At 30.3% G+C, this 21,933-nt stretch overlaps 1 protein-coding gene across 1 annotated transcript in view; it reads right to left on the bottom strand.

Moving 5' to 3' along the window:
- Positions 1-1,867: 1,867 nt before the first annotated feature.
- The window catches only part of LOC145323576 (heterogeneous nuclear ribonucleoprotein K-like), a 156,733-nt gene continuing 136,667 nt past the window's right edge, over positions 1,868-21,933 (bottom strand). Inside the window, exons 11-16 of the mRNA XM_080165953.1 lie at positions 18,484-18,497; positions 16,890-16,956; positions 13,834-13,909; positions 8,499-8,590; positions 2,287-2,349; positions 1,868-2,112 (exon numbers count right to left, since the gene is read on the bottom strand). Coding sequence (XP_080022079.1) covers positions 1,988-2,112; positions 2,287-2,349; positions 8,499-8,590; positions 13,834-13,909; positions 16,890-16,956; positions 18,484-18,497 — 437 coding nt within the window. The 3' untranslated portion in view covers positions 1,868-1,987. The remainder of the gene's footprint in view (positions 2,113-2,286; positions 2,350-8,498; positions 8,591-13,833; positions 13,910-16,889; positions 16,957-18,483; positions 18,498-21,933) is intronic.

The following is a 21,933-nucleotide window of genomic DNA, read 5'->3' as shown; positions in this document are numbered from 1 at the left end:
CTGGTCCTGTGGTGGTTTTAGGCTATTTTCTTGGGGGGTGGGACACCCTTAACCGACCCAAAAATTAAAAAAAAAAAAAACCCCGAAAGATTTTTTTTACATTTTTTGTAAAATCTCAGTAACTGTTGATTAAATTGGGTTTAACCTTTCTGGGAATATACCTACTGGTCCTCTGGTGGTTTTAAGCTATTTTCTTAGGGGTGGGACACCCCAACCCCCCCCCCCAAAAAATAAAAAATCCCCACTTCCAAAAGTTTAAATTTTTTTAAAATTTTGTAAACAAAAACCAGTAACTGGGGTGTTGGAACCCCACTGCAACATAAGGCGAAGTCTTTACGAATCCCCCCCCAAAAAAACAAAATTTAAATATTTTTTTTTTAATTTTAATTTTTGTGTATTCGAACAACCTAGGTTTAATTTTTACGAATTGAAATTTTTGTGTATACGGCAAACAAACTGGGTTTAATTTGTACAATTTAAAATTTTTAAGCATAAAACGCACAAGCTGGGTTTAATTTTACTATAGAGTAATTGAACAAAGAATATTTTTTTTTTGAATATTTCTATTTAGGAGGGTTGACTTCCCATTACTTCATAGGACGAAGCCCCTAGAGGCTAAAGGCGAAGCCGCTAGTTAAAATATAAATCAATATGATTAAAACGGTGGATTTTTAATCATTGTTAATAATACAGTAATAATCATTAAACGCGGCGCATTGTATGTAACTAAAAAAAACATTTTTTGTATCTTCTTCACAGTAACACAAAGTTTAATTAATTTGAAATATTATCTGAAAGAAAGAATAAAAACTTAAAAACTTTCCCTAGGCATAAGAAATAGGCGTTATATACACTGTTAGAATGAAAAAAATATTACAAATCCATTCTAAGCAAAATTGAAATAAAAAGTTTACAATATAGTATATAAACTACAATAAAAGGAATTATATGAAAATATTATATTAAATTATACAAGCAACCATCTTATTTCTAAAATTAAAAATAAAAATAGCATGGGGGTAAAGAGGGGGTAAAAAAACGATAAAGAAAGTGTTGCCTGAACAAAAAAATATAATAGGCCATTCTTTAATTTTTTATTTTTTTTATTTTGCTTACAATTTTGCTAAAGGTATATATGGTCAAATATTTTTTTTTTACCTGTAAAATGATAAAATTAGGTTCAAAGTTTTTATTCTCGTAGGTTTAAAAAAAAAAAAATTTTTTCAATAATTACCTGACAAATTCAAAAAATAAGGTGTCAAATTAAAGATTTTACAATTTTTGTACATAATGTCCATTTTTTTTTTGTTGCCATTTAGTACCTTAAAATCGACCTTATTTTTTTTTTTTAATTAAATAACTTAAAAAAAAAGAGGTCAACAAAAAAAACAGATTGCATATCTGAATTTTTTTTTTAAATTTACATCTACTACTTACTAAAAGAACCAGTCAGCTATAAAAAAAATTATTAAAAAACTTTTTCAAATAAGTACCAATAAATTCTTAAAAATTTTTGTTTGAGATATTATTAGTATAAGTTAGTCCGTTTTATGTTTTAAACGATTGTTATGATCGTCAAAAAAAAATGTAATTGAAAAAATTTAGACCCTAAATTTAACAGATTTTTTTATAATTTAATTTTTTTCAATTATTAACAAAAAAAAGTATCATTTTAATAATTTTAAATATTTTGCAACTTTTTATTATTTTTTTTAAAGTAGATTTTTTGATTAAATTTATTATCTACTAGACTTATCAAGAATTATTATTTAATAGATGGATGTTATTGTACATAATTTTAAGGGTTTTTTTGTAATGATAAAAACACATTAAGCACTTTATTTGCAGTTTTTTTTAAAACACAAATACATAAAAAAAATTTATTGCACAAAACATTTAAACAATTATCTTTTAAATTTTTAAATGAATGCAATTTATTTTGTATATTATAAGTAAACTTTAAAGTTTATGAAAAATATTTTTAAAATTATTGTGCGTAAAGTAAAAGAGCGCAAAATATACAAGAAATGTTTATAAAAAGTTTGTTGGTCAAAATAAACTGGGTTGTTCCTCTAGAACTCAGACTAGCTAACACTGGTTTCAAATCATTACCTAAAAAATATATTTCTTTTAATATAGGTATGTTAAAAAAGAAATTTTTTTTTTTTTAAGCATCTAATTTTATAACAAGGGTTTGTTTTATAGTTTAAAAACAATTTTATTAACAACCTACTCTTATCACAACAAAAATAGTTATTATTGTAAAAAAAAAATTCAAAAGATTACCTTGGGCAATAAACAATGAAATATTTGCTGGCGAAGCAACATCTGACATGCAAGCATAATTGCCTAAAAATAAAAAAATAGCTTTATTTTGTTGCAGAATAAATGTTTTTTTGTTATTTTGTTTTTTATTTAATACTTAGGTAATATGTAAAGTACAATTCTGATGTTTATCAGGCAAACATACAAACATGCTTTAAAAAAAAATTTATCAAAATTGTCAAATGAACTTTTTTGTTAAAGAAGGTGTATCAACTTTTTTTTTTAGCTAGCCGGTTCTTTTAGTAAGTAGTAGATGTAAAATTTTTCATAGAATTCAGATATGCAATCGGTTTTTTTGTAGACCTCTTATTTTTTAAGTAATTTAAGTTTTAAAAAAAATAATTAAGTCGATTTTAAGGTACTAAAACGCAACAAAATAAAAGAAGAAAATGGCCAGTAAAAACAAAAATAGTAAGATCCTTAATTTGACACCTTACTTTTAAAATTTTGTTGAGTAATTATTGAAAAAATCTATTTTTTTAACCTCGGTTTAATAAAAACTTTAGACCTAAATATTTTCTCAAACAGACATATAAAACATGGGTTCATATATACCTTTAGAATCAGAAAATATTACAAATCCATTGTAAGCAAAATTGAAAAAAAGTAAAAAAATAAAAAAATGAACAAATGGCCAATTATATTTTTTGTTCAGGCAACACTATCGTCTTCCCTTTTTTTAACCCCCTCTTTACCCCCTTCTTATTTTTATACTCAATTCAAGAATTAGACGTTGCCTGTACAATATAATATGATATTTTCATATAATTCCTTTTATTATAGTTTATATTAATTTATTATATTAATTTATTTATATATTAATTAAAATTTAGTTTAAAGTTTTTATTCTCGTGGGTTTAAAAAAATCGATTTTTTCAAAAATTACCTAACAGAATTGAAAAAGTAAGGTGTCAAATTAAAGATCTTACTATTTTTGTTCATAATGGCCATTTTCTTTATTTTTTGTTGCATTTTAGTACCTTAAAATCGACTTAATTTTTTTTTGAAAAAACTTAAATTACTTAAAAAATAAGAGGTCTACAAAAAAAAACGATTGCATATCTGAAATCTTTGAAAAATTTACATATACTACTTACTAAAAGAACCGGCTAGCTATAAAAAAAAAAAGTTGATACACCTTCTTTAAAAATTGTATTTCACAATAAAAAACTTACGGGAATTGTATGAGATATTAAAAACATAAAAAAAACCTAAATTGTTTAAATTTCCCAAGTAATAATTAATTAAGTACAACATATTTGAATTTAGAACCATTTTTTTTTTACTTTGGTAAAGATCACATTTTTGTTTTGTCAAGACATGTAGGCTAGGTCTCAATAGTTTTCAAAGCTTTTGTAATTAAAACTAACTCGTTTTGTCTGGAATAAACCTAGAAGGTTTTTAAAGTCCCTTTAACTTCAATTAATTAGTTTATTCACGACATTGGCCATTTAACAGGACTTTCTTTCCTCTAATTGTATGTAAAGCGGTTTTTATGCAGAATAATGTTTTAATTAAATTTGATAATTTAAAGTTGTTTTATAGAGTACAAAGGTTAAGGGAGAAAGCTAGGAAAATTCTATGGATGTCTGGTAGCAGATAACAACGTTGATTACTGAAACTTACAGAAAGGAAACAAATACCAACTCCAGGGGTTGGGTTAAAATCCTAGGAATCATAGTTATATTATGTAGAGGAGTAATATATGCATTGGAACTCAGAACAGGGACATGCATTGTTGCATTATTCCTTAATACATGTACTAGCTGGACTGATTACCTTTAATGGGACATGTAAATAAAATGGCACGCAGAGCGCGCCGCAAATTTTGTTAAGAGGAGGGTAATTATTCCCCTTAAAAATTTAACATTAAAGTAAAATGTTTTTTGTTTTGTTTTTTTGGGGAAGGGTAATTTTATAATGTAAAAAAGTACCTATCTACCTTATAATAAAGTACTATTGAAAATTTAGTAGTATCTTATTCTAAATACATAAAAACAAAATAATTAAATGATGAACTAATAACATTCTTCTTAAAAAAAGCTTTAAATAGGTCTTAGTAAGGTTCTTAACTAATTTTTGGGAGGGTATTACCACCTTGGCAGCCTACCAAGAAAATTGCCTTTTCAATTATTTTTATTCTTTGTTGGCTTAAAAGCTTTAATTTTCTATTAAAATTTTAAACCCACCAGGAATCTAAAAGGATACAACAATAGCTAATAATCTTATGTACATATCTAATAATTAACACAAAATTATACATTTGTAGATTACATTTAGTTTTTAAGATGTTTAAAAACTATCTATAATACAAAGTAGAACGATGTCTGTCCGTCTGTCTGTCCGTCTGTCCGTCTGTCCGTCTGAAGCTTAAGATCTCGGTAACCACTGAACCGATTGGATTCTACTCTTCAGGGTATATACCTATCGGTCCTGTGGTGGTTTTAAGCTATTTTCTTGGGGGGTGGGACACCCCCAACCCCCCCAAAAATGAAAATTTACCCCCCCCAAAAAAATACTCCTGGTGCTGCTGGTGCAGCTGGTGCAGCTGCTGGAGCTGGTGCAGCTGGTGCAGCTGGTGCTGCTGGTGCTGGTGCAGAAAATTATTTTTTTTCTTGGGGCAAAGCCCCTAGAGGCTAGGGGCGAAGCCGCTAGTAATTAATAAACTAACCAATAAAAAATTAATAAAATTTTTCAGTATTTGGTAGGCAAATGAATAAGAAAACATTGTTACCAAATGTCCCCTTGCTCATTGATACTACGCTCATTCATTGGTCAGCTTTAAAACTTTAGGTATTTTTATTAAACAACAAACCAGAGCAAGTGATTATAAGCATCTTCCAGCATTGACCCAAAGTATTTTTTTAGTGAATATACTAGGTTTATACTATATTTGCTTTTTCGACTAAAAAGTTAGGTTTTATTATAGTTTTATATGAAAAAAACTTTGAAATGTAAAGCAATTTTTAAAGCAATATCATCAAATGCTATGTTGAGTTCAAAGAACAACATAAAATAATACTGCAGAAAAGCATCAAATGTTGTAAATTGCAAAAGTACAGTAATTAAACTGTTTACAAATTACCAACCCTTTTTCTAAATATACATTTTTAATTACAATAATTTATTTTAATGTGTCTAAGCTTTTAAACAACAGTTTAAACTCATCAAAACATTTGATGATATTGCTTTAAACAATGCTAAACATTTAAAAAAAATTTCATATAAAACTTTTTAGTCGATAAAGCAAATTATAAACATAAACCTAGCATATTTACTAAAAAAGTACCATAGGTCAATGCTAAAAGATGCTTAGAATCAATTGCTTTTGCTCTTGGGTTAGTTTTAAAATTTTTGATTAAGAAATTTAATTTTTTTTTATCATAATTAAAAAAGTTGTCAATTTACTGTCCATTATCTTATTCCCTAAGATTCCCGAAAAAAAACCTTAAGGTAAAGTAAAAACAGAATCATAGAATCCATGAAAGCAATGCTAAGAAAAACATATTTGAGCTTTAACTCAGAGTACCTTGTTGAGCACTGAAATCCCTCTTCATAGACGTCTAAAGAAGGGGGGGATAAAGGCGTGATTACCCCCCCCTCCCTCAAACGAATTTGGAGGTGCCGTAGGCACCCCCAAAATATTTTTCATTTTATTCCTCCCATTTAAAATTTACCCCTACCTTAAGGGTGCCATAGGCACCCATAACCATTTAGAAGGGGGTATTTACCCCCCTTAAACAATTTTAGGGGAGAAAATACCCCCCCAAAAATAAAAAATCCGTAACAAAAATTTTTTTTCATTTTTTTTCAGGGGGGAGGGGGGTATAATTTTTTTCTTGGCAATTTTTTCTTTGAAGAATAATTGTATCCATCCCCCCAAAATAGTTATTGATCTACCCAGAAACTATTAAAAACTTCATTGAAAATAAAAAAACATATCAGTTCATCAGTTAGCGAGTTCCTTTCGTACAGACAGACAAACACACACAAACAATAAATCTATTATAGGGATACCAGAGGCCTCTAAAAGGAAATATCCGCTAGGCGGCGCTTTATATCTTTTTTCGATTTTTGGCGGTTTCTCTTAAGAGGGTGGTGGTTACCTCCCCCCCCCCCTCCTCGAAATTTTCTAGGACCTTTGTCCTGTATATCAGTTCAACGGTTAGCGAGACAGTACAGACAGACAGACACATAAGGATTTCTTTTACCAGGATTGCTTCGACACCGATTAAACTGTTTTTAACTTATTTTCAAAACATATATCAAAAATATACTATGACACCAGTAGAATCAAACTGCAGAGCCTAAATTTGAATTAAGTTCTTAATAAACTTTTTTAAGGGGATTTAAAAATTAATTTTTACTGTTGCTGTGGTCCTTTTTGATCAGAGCAAAAAGTCTTTTTTTTATTTGGTTAAAATTCATAGCTTTTAGAGTGTTTTGCTTCATAAATATTGTATTTTGGTATAAAGTAAAATTAGGCTTTTTGATTTCATCTAAATTAATTCATTAAAAAGTTAATTCTTTACAGAATATCAATAAATTAACATTATCATGTTTGTTTTCTATCACTTATTCAAAACACATAAAAATCGGTTGTAAAGGGTTAAAATTGTGTAAGATGCTGCAAGATGGATGACAACAAATGTTTATGCAATACAACAAATTTATTTTTGTCACATATACAAATATGATATAATATAAGATTATTCAAACTTATTTTTTTTAAAAATTTTTAAAAGTATGTATCTTTTTTGTGTATGATTTTCATTCTTTTCTTTTTAATTAAATAAAAATTATTTAACTACATTGGAAATAAGTCACTTTGTGAAAACACTCTTTTTTAAAATGTAAAGAATTGAAATGAAAGAATACTTCTTATTGGTTCAGAATTATATGTTTTATTGTATATAAATAATGAAATGTTTCACAGACAATAAAATGAAGCATAAATTTTTACCAGTTTTGTATGAGCTAACAAGTCTGGAATTAATGTAATAATATATTTTTAATTTTATCGTCAGTGGAAAGGGGACAAAGTACTGTTAATTACACTGGTACCCAAAGTTTTATAACCACTTTATCTTATTTAAAGACTAAGAAATTTTTTAACCAAGAATTTTAATCTTTGGAAGGAGTAATATTATTTATTATCATTAGGTATGAAATACAAATTTTCGTCTATTATCTTATCCCTTTAGATCCCTAGTGTCTATCCCTTCTCCCTCTCATGCCTTTTCCCTCTGGAATACATGGATTAGGTTGATTGCCCACACTATACTTAAAGTAAAATGCTAACTATTTAAGAAGGGGTATTTACCCCCCAAAACAATTTTGAGCGAGTTAAATACCCCACCTCCCAAAATGAATAATTCATAAAAAAAAAATTCTGGCATGCTTTGCGCACTTAATTACTTCCACGTAAAAAAATTTTTACCACTGGCCAAAATCAAAAGACTTTTGTTCCACCAGATTGAAACAGTTCTGAACAATGTCTATTTAAAGAAGTAACATTTACCCAATTATTAAGAAAAAAAATTTAAATCAAAATTATTTGCCTAGCTTCCATAAAATAGATCAATCAAACATTTCAATAATTATCTAAATATCAAATCTTTTTTTCTAGGGGCAATGCTGGCATGCTGGCAGGGTGATGGTTTCTTCACCAAAACTAGTTAAAAATCTTAACAAGACCTGTTAAAACGAAAAAAATTTAGAGGTGGCGACAGCACAGCCAAATTCTTTTTGGAATGGGGGGTAATCAACACTTTACCCACAAATTACCCCCCCCTGAAAAAAAATTTTAACCCCTTAAATATAAAAAGCATCTGCTCCTAAATGGTAAATGGTGACAAAGGTAGGGTTAATTTTATATGAGTAAGGGGGGAAAGGTTAAAACAAAAAAAAATATTTAGGAGTGGCTACGACACGACACAGCCAAATTCGTTGGGGGGGGGGGGGGGTAATCACCACTTTACTCCCTCCCCCTTTCTTGGACGTCCCTGGGCTGATGTATCAGCACATACAAATTTATATTAATTACATACATATATATTAAAATATAAATTTTTGAATATTAATCTTTGAGATTGACCTGTATGTTTTAAAACTGATTAAATGTTTAGTTGTAAAACCTAAAAAATATTATATCAGCAATATTAAATTGTGACCTGTATCATATGGATTTACATTAAGTAAGAACAGGTTTGATTTTGATGTTCCAGCAAGCCTTTCTACTTCAAGGGAAACTCCAGATCTAACCCTTAATTACATATTTTATTAAACTTTAACAAGTATTAAACTTTTGAAGCAATTTGAAAAAAAACAAGGATGACAACAACCATAAGCAGCGAAGCACAAAAAAATCCCGTGCTACGTATAGTATTTGAGCTATGTGGTAAAATGTTAGAAAGGTTGAAAAGTTTTAAGTCAGTCAAAAATTTTACCACATAGCTCCTATACTATATGTTGATAAGGGATAGGAAACCTGGCCATAAATTAGGTTCCGGCCTATTAAGTTTCGAAGAGAATGCAACTTTTATAATTTCCTAATTAAATTCCTTAATCAGCAGCCGCTCCTATTGGCTATTGCTCTAAACCAAAAGGGAATGACTTGTTTTGTATCAACTAATAGGCAATTGCCGGTCGGTGATATGAGATTCGCGGTAACTACACTTAAAGGAAAAATATCACATTTTAAATATATTTATGCTTCTAAGAAAATAATAAAACAACATAACAAGTGGTGTTTGATCACATCATCTTAATTATCAAATCTGCTCAGAGTTGCATGTTCAAAAAAAGACTATACAAAAATTGAGGGAGTATTTTTTTGAAAGTGGGTAGCTAAATATTTTTTTTTGGTAGTTTGTAAATGAACTTGTGTATTTGATCTATTCAAATATTAAAACTTTTTGTGGTAATGATAAAAAGAATTTGGGATCATCTTATGCGATCTTAATAAAAGCCAATAAAATATTAGCTATACAAAAAGTTTAAATTTTACTTTAGGCTATCAACCAGAAATCTTCTACCTTAATTCTATTCTATACTTAATGTTCTTTGTATTCTTTTAGCTATATCATCATAGTTAATAATTTTCAATACTAACGACCGTACCATCACATAAATGTTTTTTTTTAAGCCTAATTGTAAAATAAGCCGAATTTTAAGGTATAATTTGTTAAAAGCAATAAAATATTTTTTTCTGTCAGGGCAGGAGGTACTTCTTGAAGTACTGGTGGATATTGACGTCCCTCCCCTTACCAGTCACCCATCCTTCTAGGGATATGGAAGGTTTGCGTAGGACTAACTATCCTACCTATAAAACCAAAAAGTTCAAGAAAACACCCACAGAACCTCAAACACTAATGGCTTTCACGCAGCCAGAGGTGTGCATGAAACAAGAACCGTTGGAACTGATGCTCAGTTTACTGAGAATATGAAAGATGATGGTGAAATCCGAAAGGAAGCTATCAACTATGACAGGACCAATAAGTTCTAAGCAAAGCTGTAAGATAGGAACCTGGAATGTTAGAACAATGTATGAGTCAACTAAAACAGCCCAAGTAGTTAAAGAAATGACAAGTTACAATATTGGAATACTTGGGATTACAGAATGTAGATGGACAGGACAAGGACAAACTACAACCAAAGATGGCCACCTAATACTTTATTCTGGTCATGAAAGCCAACATATGTATGGTGTTGCTATAATTATTCAAAAACAACATGTCAATTCACTAATAGACTGGAAACCTATATCAGACAGAATAATTAAGGCTAGATTCCAATCAAGGCACTGCAAGTTGACCATTATCCAATGCTATGGCCCAACAAATGACAAAGATGAAGAAGTAAAACAAGAGTTTTATGATCTACTGCAATCAATCAGAAACTCAGTACCCAAACATGACATGTGCCTAGTTCTTGGAGATATGAATGCTAAAGTAGGAACTGACAGGACTGGAGTGGAGAATGCAATGGGACACTTTGGCATAGGTACAAGAAATGAAAATGGAGAACTTTTACTTGAATTCTGCTTAAATAATGATATGGTTGTAGGAGGTACATTATTCCAACACAAAAACATTCACAAATATACCTGGACAACACCTGATGGACAAACAAGAAACATGATTGACCACATTATGATCAATAGAAAATGGGTCAAGTCAATGCAAGACTGTAGGAGCTATAGAGGAGCCGACATATTTAGTGACCATGAACTAGTTGTCAGTAAGATTAAATTAAAGCTGAAGCGTACTGGCCATGATAAAAAGAGTGAGATTGGTAGACAATATGATTCTTCGATTAAAGGACCCTGTGATAAAGAATGAATTTGTCTTAAAACTCAGAAATAGATTTCAAGTCTTAGAGGACCTAAATGACGAGACTGAGATCACATGGACTTCAATTAAAGAAAACTTTCAATCTACTGCTAAGGAAATCCTAGGACACAAGAAACCAGAGAAAAAGGACTGGATCTCTGAAGAAACATGGATCAAAATAGAAGATAGAAAGAAGCTCAAAAACAAAATCCATAATGCTCAACATTTGGCTGACATGAGCAATTTAAAAGCTGAATATACTGCTAAAGACAAAGAAGTCAAAAAGTGCACAAGGAAAGACAAGAGAGATTACATTGACAATCTGGCTGAAAAGGCCCAGAGAGCAGCTGACTTTGGTAACATGAAAACAGTATACAACATAACCAAGCAATTAAGTGGCAAATATAGCAAAAAGAGTGGTGAAACTATCAAGGCTAAAGATGGTAAATTACTCACTACAGAAAAAGAAATTGCTGAAAGGTGGAAATCACATTTTGAAGAAGTGTTGAACAGACCTGAACCAGAAATTACTGCTGAACCAGAACCAGGACATGAAATAGACATAGATATAAGACCACCAACTATTCAAGAAGTTAAAGCTGCTATACATAGCCTAAAGAATGACAAAGCACCAGGACCTGACTTGATAACTGCCGAAATGCCTAAACTGTTTTTAACCTATTTTTAAAACGTATATAAACAAGGATGACAACATCCATAAAAGCGAAGCACTGAAACGGTAAGACAAACGGACATCAACAGTTGTATAGTGTCAGAACTGAATAATCAGAATATAAATGTATAAGATTTGAAGCAAAATTGTAAGTAAATTTGTTAAAAAAACTGCTTGATACAGGATAATGTTTATGGACATACTTACATTTTTAGGACTTGATTATAGAGTTGCTTCGCTTATAATATTGTTTTTTGTTGTCCTAGAAATCAATATACAAAAAATCAGATCAAACGGATAATTAGATCACATAAAAATTTGTTGATAAAAAGTAGAAAAATCAACATGTTTAAAATGGACGTACGGACATTCTGTTAATGAATAAAGAGTTGCTACACTTTCTAAATCGTACCTAACTACTACAGGAATCATCATGCAAAGTTTGAAATCAATAGGACAATTCTAAAATGCCTAAATTGACGAAAAAAGCTATCTATCTCGGACGGACGGACGGACCAACACTAATTATAGAAAAGCTTCGCTTTTAAAAATATACTATGACACCAGTAGAATGAGACTGCAGAGCCTAAATTTGAATTAAGTCCCCAATAAATTTTTTTGGGGGGATTTAAATATTAATTTTTACTGTTGCCATGATCATTTTGACCGAAGCAAAAGGTCTTTTTTTTATTTGGGTAAAATTCGTAGCTTTTAGAGTGTTTCGCTTCATAAATATTGTATTCTGGTATAGAGTAAAATTAGGCCTTATGATTTTACTATAAAAATTCACTAAAAAGTTAATTCTTTATAATATATCAACGAATTAACATTAACATGTTTGTGTTGTCTCACTTATTTTAAAAACATAAAAAATGGCTGTAAAGGGTTAAATGACAACAAATGTTTATGCAATACAACAAATTTTTTTTTGTCACATATACAAATGTGTTATAAAATAAGATTATTCAAACTTATCTTTTAAAATAATTTTAAAAAGTATGTATCTTTTATGTGTATGGTTTTCATTATTTTCATTTTAATTAAGTAAAAAATATTTAACTAAGCTGTCCTATGTAAAGTTATTTTAAACAGAATTGTTGAGAAAATTGACAATAAACTGAGAGAAGAACAAGCTGGATTCCGTGCTGAAAGGGGCTGTGTTGACCAAATTTTCACCCTTAGGACAGTTATTGAACAATGTGTTGAATTTAACAAGCCACTTCACGTAAATTTTGTTGATTTCTCTAAGGCCTTTGACTCCATACACAGACAAACACTCTGGAAAATACTAAGAAGTTATGGTATATCAGAAAAGATGATAATTATGATAACTAAATTTTATGACAATTTCCAAGCCTGTGTTTCAGTTGGAAACAATAAGACATCTGATTTCTTTAAAATAAGCACTGGAGTTAGACAGGGATGCATTTTATCACCTATTCTATTTATATTGGCCATTGACTGGGTGATGAAGAAAACCACAGAGGACAAAAAATGTGGTCTCCAGCTGGGCATACTAGGACACCTAGAAGATCTGGACTTTGCTGATGACCTGGCACTGATTTCAGAAACAATTAAACATCTACAAGCTAAGACAGATAGACTAGTCAAATATGCAGGACAAGTCAGGCTCTTTGTTAATGTCAAGAAGACTGAAATTATGAATATACCTACAAACCCTGATCAAACTATAACAATAAATGGTGAACAATTGAAACAAAGAAACAAATTCACCTATCTGGGGAGTGTTATAAGCAGTGAAAATGGCTCAAAAGCTGATATTAAAACCAGGATTGATAAGGCTAGGGTTGCTTTCAACAGTCTACACAACGTTTGGAATTCAAAGAAACTTGCTCTGAAAACAAAAATCAGACTTTACAACAGTAATGTGAAATCAGTTCTTCTCTATGGAGCGGAATGCTGGAGAACTGTGAAAACTGAAACAAATCAACTTAATGCATTTCACAATAGCTGCCTAAGAAGAATTTGCAAAATATTCTGGCCAAACAAAATATCAAACCTTGAGCTGTATGCTAAGACCAAGTGCAATAGTATTGAATCAGAAGTGAAATATAAAAGACTAAGGTGGCTAGGACATGTGCTCAGTATGGAGCAAAATAGGTTTCCAAAAAAGTGCTTAAAATGGAACCCCACCACTGGTAAACGTAATCGGGGACAACCAAAAATGACCTGGAGGCGGAGCACTAAAAAGGACCTCTTTAATTTGGAATTAACATGGGGAGAAGCTGAGAAACTTGCCAAAGACAGCAGGAATTCATGGAGGAACAAAGTGTCCGTATTCTCTGGCCTTCACAGTCAAAAAGAGAGATGCGTCTGATGATGATGATTTTTTTCTGTTACACAATGTTAAGTAAAATACTGAAAACAATCTTAAAAAGGCAACAGAGAAAACCACATTTCTCCCAGCGTTATGGAATGACTGACAGCCAGACATAATTAATTATAGAGTAGCTTTGCTAATAATAAAAACTGTATTTCTACCTAGCATTAATGACAGTTCCATTCTTTGTCCAGTAAAGTGATGTTGGGGGACTTTCCAATCCAGAAATTCGACATTCTATAAAAAAAAATTGAAAAAGTAATTAAATGTATATTTTTCATTTCTATGATATGATAACAGCTAAAATATGTATTTTAGAGAGAATAGACCGAAACACAATATGATTTTTATAGCAGTAATGTATTACTCAACTAAATTTTACTAACAATGAGAAAAAGATAAAAGACAAAATGTACGGGCAGTTTCCAAGCTTTTGAGTCTACGGACTGTAAATTTTTCTTTTGCCAGTATAACCACTCTAAAAAACAAAATATTTCTGATAATTTATTATTTTATGTGTACCCAAGCTAAGAAATTTAATTCCCCTCTCGTTTGGCCGCCAAGCTAGACTGATTTCTTTTGTCTCTGTGTCGGTCAAGACGCCCATAGTGCACATATGTTCTCCGCGCATCTATTTTACATATGCATAGTCATCCCTTTGTGAAACGTACTTATCCCACAAGCCAAAGTTTAGTGCAGCATTGCCTGCCGGCTCTAAGTTTCACCCCCCAAGAAAATAAGTTAAAGATTATTATGCTTTACTGCCTAAAATTTCAGGATATACGAAAAAAAAAGCAAACTGTCACCATTTGGTTATAGCATTATGTGGGGTTCACAACCCAACTGCATTTCTTACAATAGTAAGCTTCCATGTGTAAAACAGAAGGTAATTTATTTTTATAACATTTTTAATTTATGTAAAGTAAAGAAAAGATTAACATTTGATTCTTTATATGGGTGTCTCTTTTTTAAGTAAAATCACAAAATGTTTATCTATTTAATATATATCTATTATTATTTGAATTAATTCTATTTTTGTATTATAGTAAGAAAATAACACATGTGTTGATTATTGAGTATTTGCGATGTTTTAATTGTCTGCCTCCTTTTGGATGTTTATAAAAGTCGTCTTACATTCAAAAATATTGAATTATTATGTTCTGTGTATTAATTTGATTTTTGACCCTTTGATTAATCATATTAGTAAATGTTTTATTATTTATTGTGTTCTTTTTGTTTATTTAAAACATTTTTATGGCATATTCTTTAATAAATGCTTATGCGAAATTTTAAATAATTGTTTGTTATTTAGACTTTCCTGACACAAAATACATAACTCTTGTATAAATTTGGCTCAGTAATTTTTATCATTTGTGATAAAACAATTTTTATTAAACATTTGTAATTCCAAATTACAATGGTCATGAAAGTTGCACTTGTTATTAAACAAGTGTACGTTTTTGTTTAATAACAAGTGTTCAATCGGTCTGACATTTGCCATAAAAATGGATCAGTAATATTTGACATAAAATTACTTCACATAAATTCATTTGACATATAACATTTGTCATAAAAATCACTTTATATAAAAGTACACTTGACAAAAATCACTTTACATAAAGATGCCTTTGCCTTAAAGGTACACTTCACATAAAAACGTTCAAAATATTGGTACACTTCACATAAAGGTACATTAGATATATAGATACATTTGACATAAAGGTACATTTGACATAAAGGTACATTTGTCATAAAGGTAAATTTTTACATTAAAAAAATACATTTCACATAAAGATACACTTCCAATTGCGCCTAATGACCATTTTAAGTTGGTGGAGCTCGGCAGTGCACCCAAAGTCAAGATTGATTTTATGTGAAATAAACCTTTGTGTCAAACATATAGCCTTATGTGAAATGTTTCTTTATGTAAAATATATTTATGTCAAACATACCTTTATTGTCAACTGTCCCTTAGTGTGAATTTTTAAAAACAATATACCTTTGGTCAAATAAATTTTTATGTAAAACTTTTTTATTTTTAGTGTACTTTATATGAAGTGTACCTTTATGTGAAGTTTGCCCAAATTTAATTTTGTGTGAAATGTTTTTACGATAAACATATTTTTAGGTGATGTATATCTTTATGTGAAACGTTTTAGTTGAAGTGTATATAACATATAAATAGGTTAGGAAAAGGTATGTTTATATTGATATCATGAAAATATTTATCATAAAATTATTCTTTATTTGTCAAGGGTGCATTTGTTTTAAATGATTCTTTTTCAAAAAAAAAACATTTGTCATAGGTGTCCAAATGACACTTGTAATAAAATAAATGTTTGTCATTCAAAGACATTGTGCATTAGAAATACAAGGAATAAAGAATGGGAAAAGTAGAAAAAAGTTATTTAAGGCATATTTCACAACTGTCTAAAAGATACCAGTTTCTTGAATGCTCACTAGCAATGCTGATAAGTATATAAGTATATAATAAAATTCAAGCAAAAGATTACTCTAGTGTAGAATAATTAAGTTTAAGTTTTTGGCTTAAAAGGAGAAACATACTCATTTACTCTCAATTACTCTGGAAAAAGTTAAGAGAACATTTTAGAGAACATTTATTTGATTCAGTTGTAATTGAGAGTCCATATACAAAACATTCTGGTTTGGTGTCGAGCCTTCTTCAGGCCAATTCAGCTACAGAAAGTCATCCTACTACTTTAACGAGTTTAGTTACAGACAAATATTCCACCTCCTCAACGCCTTCAAAGTTATACAGCTAATTAATACTTCTGTTTAATTAGACAGACACACAAACAGACATCCTATTACTTCAGAAGCATTCCTGCATAATTGATCAACAGTTTGAATCATTTAAATCTATTTATATTTGCTAATAAAGTATTCGTATTTAATCCTAAATATAATAACCTATTTAATCAAAACTGCTATTTAATCTTAGCTTAAATAAATACTTAAGAATTAGGTACCCGAAGCTACTCTATCATTTAATTCGTGTCTGTTGGTTTACATTTCACTAGCTAGGATATGTTTAGGCAAGTCCAAAATATTTTTTTGGCTTTTGTGATAACATATTTTTGTAGCATAAACATATATTATATATAAAAATAGCATTACAGACAAACAAACTGAAAAATTATCAGAGTATTTTGACAGCAAAAAAATTGACTATAAATAAATTTCAACAGTTACATACCCAATTGAACATTATCTCCAGAAACAGCAAACATACTTGGTGATCCAACAACATGTGAATTAGGTCTGTTTAATATATTTATTGGAAGGCTTTATTTCTTACTAAAAAATCTTCAACTTGATTTAAAATTAATAAAAAAAAGTGTTTTTATTGCTGTAGTTGTTTAATGATAAAAAGTTAAAATTACTCTAGAGAAATAGGTTTGTAAGGCTAATTAGTTGAAAACCATATTTATTTCTGTTATAAAACTTTAAGATTACATTCAATTACAAAGAGGGGAGGCGGAAGTGACACTTTTTGAAACCCATACTAAAAGCCAAAGAAACCTAACTAAATAAAGAGTTACATATCTGAGACTTGGCATGGCAGTTGCTTAAAAGAGGTACAATATGGAACGGTGAAGAAACGGCGGCGAAACAGCTGCTCCCGCCGAAAAATGCCGTTTACCGTCTAAATTTTTTTGCCCTTTCTCGCCAAATTAGACAATTTCAAATCATCTGAGATAAACTTTTTTTTTTAGAAATATTTCCCTGATATTTTTACTTGACACTTATTATTTCAAACATGTCAATATTTTAAAAATATTTTAAAAAGTGTCAAGTGCAAATATAAGGAACGCCAGGAAAGTGGAAGGCTGCTAATGCAAAGAAGTGTGGTTTAACTAGAAGTATAATGCCTTTCCTTATATTTGTTCTTGACACTTGTGATTTTTTTAATATTGACATGTTTGAAATATTAAAAGAGTCAAGTGAAATGATTGAAAATTGTCTATTTTGGGTTGAAAGGCAAAAAAATCGGCGGTTTTCGGCGAGATCGGCAGTTCCACCGCCGATTCTTCACAGTTCCATATTGTACCTATTTAAGCAACTGCCATGCCAATTTCCAAATCTCAGAGCAGTAACTTTTTTTTTAGTTGAGTATCTTTGACATTTAGATTAATTGCATTAAAGGTAATTACTCTGTGGCAAAATTAAACCAAGGAAATTTTTTTTTCAAAATTACTTATACAAAATCCCTGTTAATGATTTTAATTTGCAGGGGAATAGAGGTGGAGGGGGGATTGGTGTGATTTACTAGGATATTTATGATATTGGTTTTATGCCAGCCACAACCATTTGTTAAACACAATGGAATACATCCTTTAAAAAATATTTTACTTAAAGTAAACTGTTAACATTAAAAATTTTAAAAGAAATATAAGTTTTCATGTTCTTGTGTCTGTTCTGTTTTTTAATTGTCTGTTATAATAAGAAGTTGTCGAGTTTTATTATAAAACAATTCTCTCCGCCCCTCCTTTACTTTTTTGTTCTTTTCAAAGTCCTTCCCTTACGTATTATGACTTTTGTATTTTCCCTGCATATTATTTCATTTTTGTTACAGCCATATGTGGTCTTGTTCATTCAACATTTAAGTATTCGACTCTTAAGTTTGCTCTCTTTCTTGCCTTGTATCAGATTACATTCATTTACAAACTTTTACTAAATTGATTGTATTATCTAACACTAATTTAAGAAACAATACAATTTAAGATACATTATATTTCTCCTTAGGTTTTTTGTATCTGAAAAATATTTCCATAAATAAATAATTTCCTTGAGTCTTGAATCTATTAATATATTTATACCATTTTGTACCAAATTTTTTTAACGTTTAAAAAAATAATAATACTTGTCACACTTAAAATAATTTGAAACTTTATTTCTGTAGACATTTTAAGAGAACATAATTTTAGAAAGTTTTTCTGCAGAAAAAATGGGTGATTTTTTTGTGTCGTAAAATCTGGCTGGGTATTACTTCTACATTTTATTAACAAACTATCTTGCTAAGAAAAGATGTTGTGGTTAGAGGTTATGGGAGAAGGCTTCTACATCAGAGATCCCTGATGAAAGGGGGTGCTGGTACAGAAGCTAGTAAGGGATGGAACGTGAAAGCTGCACACACAGATACAATTTTTTGAAGGCGCGGGTTTGAATCTTTTATAATATTGGCTAAATCATAAAGCAGAAAAACCTTAAGGATTTAGAGTGAATATAGGAATATGAAGTTATCCTATAGGTGTGTGGCAGCAGGTATCAACGCGGATAACTTAAAGTTGCAAGCAGGTAACAGTTATTGGGCATGGGTTCGAATCCTTTAAAATATTGGCTATAAACAGAACAAAAGGAACAGTTGGCACTCAGAATAACTCTAGTATAATAAAGTAATGCTTGTCTGGTAGCAAGTAACAACTGATAATTAACGGAAATTACAGGCAAGTAACATTAGTGCGTGGGTTCGAATCCCAAATCCAGGACTTGGGTTCGAATCTTTATGATAATTTTTTATATTATTGGAAGAAGTAAAGTATGCATGAGAACGCAGGACAGGTGCATGTACTAATACATAATACATGTACAGGCTAAGCATTATGTTGGTTCGACAGGTAAGGAATAGGAGCTATCTCTCTCTCAACTACAATAAGGTGAATGTAGTTGATGATGTAATTATAAATATTCATATATAATTTAGGTTGTGTGTAGAATGATCTATTTAAGTATTTAGATTAGTTGATGAGGATGTTATTAGCAATAAAAAATCGTAAACTTTGGGGGCAGCATTACCTGCTGCAACACCCATAGATGGATAAGTTTCAATAGATTACAAATTTTGTCAAGCAATTTTGAGACACTACTTCATAATTCAAAAAAGATTATTAAGCTTATTGAATCCAAATGTTGATCTACTTTGTCGTTTGTGCAATTTTGATTTTAATATTTAAAAAGCTACCTGCTTTGGTCCAAGCATTTAGAGGTTTTGCTTAAAAGGGGGATGAAACTAACCCCAAAAATTAATGATTGAAAAAATCATGATAATTGTTTGATTTTCTTTACTTTTTCTTTCCATATATTTTAGGGAGTTGACGCACTTTATTCTTTAATGAAAACAAAACCCTCTAGACCAATATTGATCCATTATGAAATTAGGGATCAATCATTCTACTGTTAAACATACCATGTACGAACATTTCTGTCCTTTTTTGGAACAACTTTGTTTTCTTTAATTGATTTATTATTTTTCTGTCTATAGTTCTATCTATTTTACTTACTTCCCATATACCTTCAGATCATTTTTAAATCAATAGATAACCTACCTTTTATTAAAAGAATAAAGGACAAATTAATCAGAAAGTAAAAACAGTGGCGTACGAACCGAAGGGGGCGTTTGGGGCAATCGCCCCCCCCCCCCTAGCGACTAAAACGCCCCCCCCCCTGCCCCCCCTAGCGACCGCCCCCCCTGCCCCCCCTAAATGTTGAAAAATGCCCCGTTTTGCCCCACCCCCCTGGTAAACAAAAATGCCCCTTTTTGCCCCCTACCCTACAAAAAGCAAAACTCTCCCAATTTCCAAAAAAAAGATCAAGAAATACTCAACAACAAAAAATTTTTGGCGCTTCGCGCCAAACAGACAGTTACTATTAATTTAACCTTAATAGGAAGTATCTTTTTTTGTATAATATAAACTTTTTACCAAAGAAATTTTGTACATCCCCAATGATGATACACAAAATTACCCCTTATATAGATTACAATTAGTGGATGAAACGTATGGAAACTCAACTTAATTAACCAACCAATCACTATTCCATTTAAGTCCCAAAAGATGTTGAGCTAATGAATAAGAAAATGTTTATATGAAATATTGGGGACTAGTGTAATAAATAGCCCAAAACACCTTCCCGGCCTCCTCCCTGCATATTTGAAGAAAAAAATTTGCGCTTCGCGCCCTTCCAATTGGTTTCTGCTTTTTATCACATTGTATAAAAACATTTGTAAAAATCAAATATTTAATCACAAAGTTATTTAAATAAAAATGAAACAGCGTTGATATTTATCTAAGCCTTTTTTTCAACATTGTATGTCTGTCTAAATTAATAACTATATATGATGTCATATGATGTTCAGGATAAGTTTATAATTTTTTTGTGTACATACCCTTACAAAAAGACATGTTCTTTTTTATGGCAATTTTCATTAAAGAGCCTTAAAACTAACTACACTCTATATTCCTAACTTGTTAAAATACGTCCCTCTTGTTGTAGTTAATTGATTTTAGTTCAAAGAGGAAATAAATATTTTTCGGTGCGCTTTGCACACTGCCCTAATAAATCCTTGAAAACACCACTTCATGAAAAATTTACATATTGTTAAATTGCCATTTGAAGAGGGTAGGATATGTTGATATAACTTTTTATCTTCTCTATAATAACTATGGCTGTCAGTTTGTAATGCTAATGGGAAAATGTAATTTTCTTAACTGCAATTAAAGATAGAAGGCTAAAACTTAATGTTAACACTCCCAACATTATGGAGTATAATTAAATATTAGAAATTTCTGGAGGTCCAACTGCTTTTTAGGACGTTTTTGGCAATTTTGTATCTTTAACAATTCCCCCATTGTTTGGTCCAATTCACAAAATTTTTGTAGCTAAGGGTATCAAAATCAAATTTCGGGTATAGTCCCTTTCGTGACATTGCCTCTTAATTTCTTCATATTTTCACAGTAGCTTTTCCCCTATTTATAGCCCCTGTGGGGCCAATTGCCTAACCCTGCAGGAAAATCACCTAACCTAACTTAACCTATAATAAACTATTAAAAGCTACTATGAAAATACGACGAAATGCCCCTTAAGAGGCGTTGCCACAAAAGAGACTATACCCCAAAGTTTTCCATATTTCTAAGAGATTTTCATATCTGTAGATGAAAGGACAAGTATTTTTTTTATTTTTTACAAAGTTCTTTATATCTTTGGATTTTATAGCACAATAAATTTTTTTGTGGATTATAATATCAAAAAAATAAAATCTCTCGTTGTTCCGAGCATCTAGTATGTAATTTACTTTGACTGTCATCACACAACATACAAGAAAAAGGATTTGTGACTTTTTCTACCTAAAATATATATTTATTTAAACTAATGCTCTTCAAATCTTCTTGTCTATATTCTTATTAATGATTTTTTGTGCTTTGCTACTTATAGATGTTGTCATCCTTGTTGTCATACAATAA

This window comes from Acartia tonsa, chromosome 7 (genome assembly GCF_053477335.1).
Source record: "Acartia tonsa isolate MP-2025a chromosome 7, ASM5347733v1, whole genome shotgun sequence".
Lineage (NCBI taxonomy): Eukaryota > Metazoa > Arthropoda > Copepoda > Calanoida > Acartiidae > Acartia > Acartia tonsa.
The sequence above is the reverse complement of the archived record's forward strand: the minus strand, read 5'-3'. Positions and strand labels throughout refer to the sequence as shown.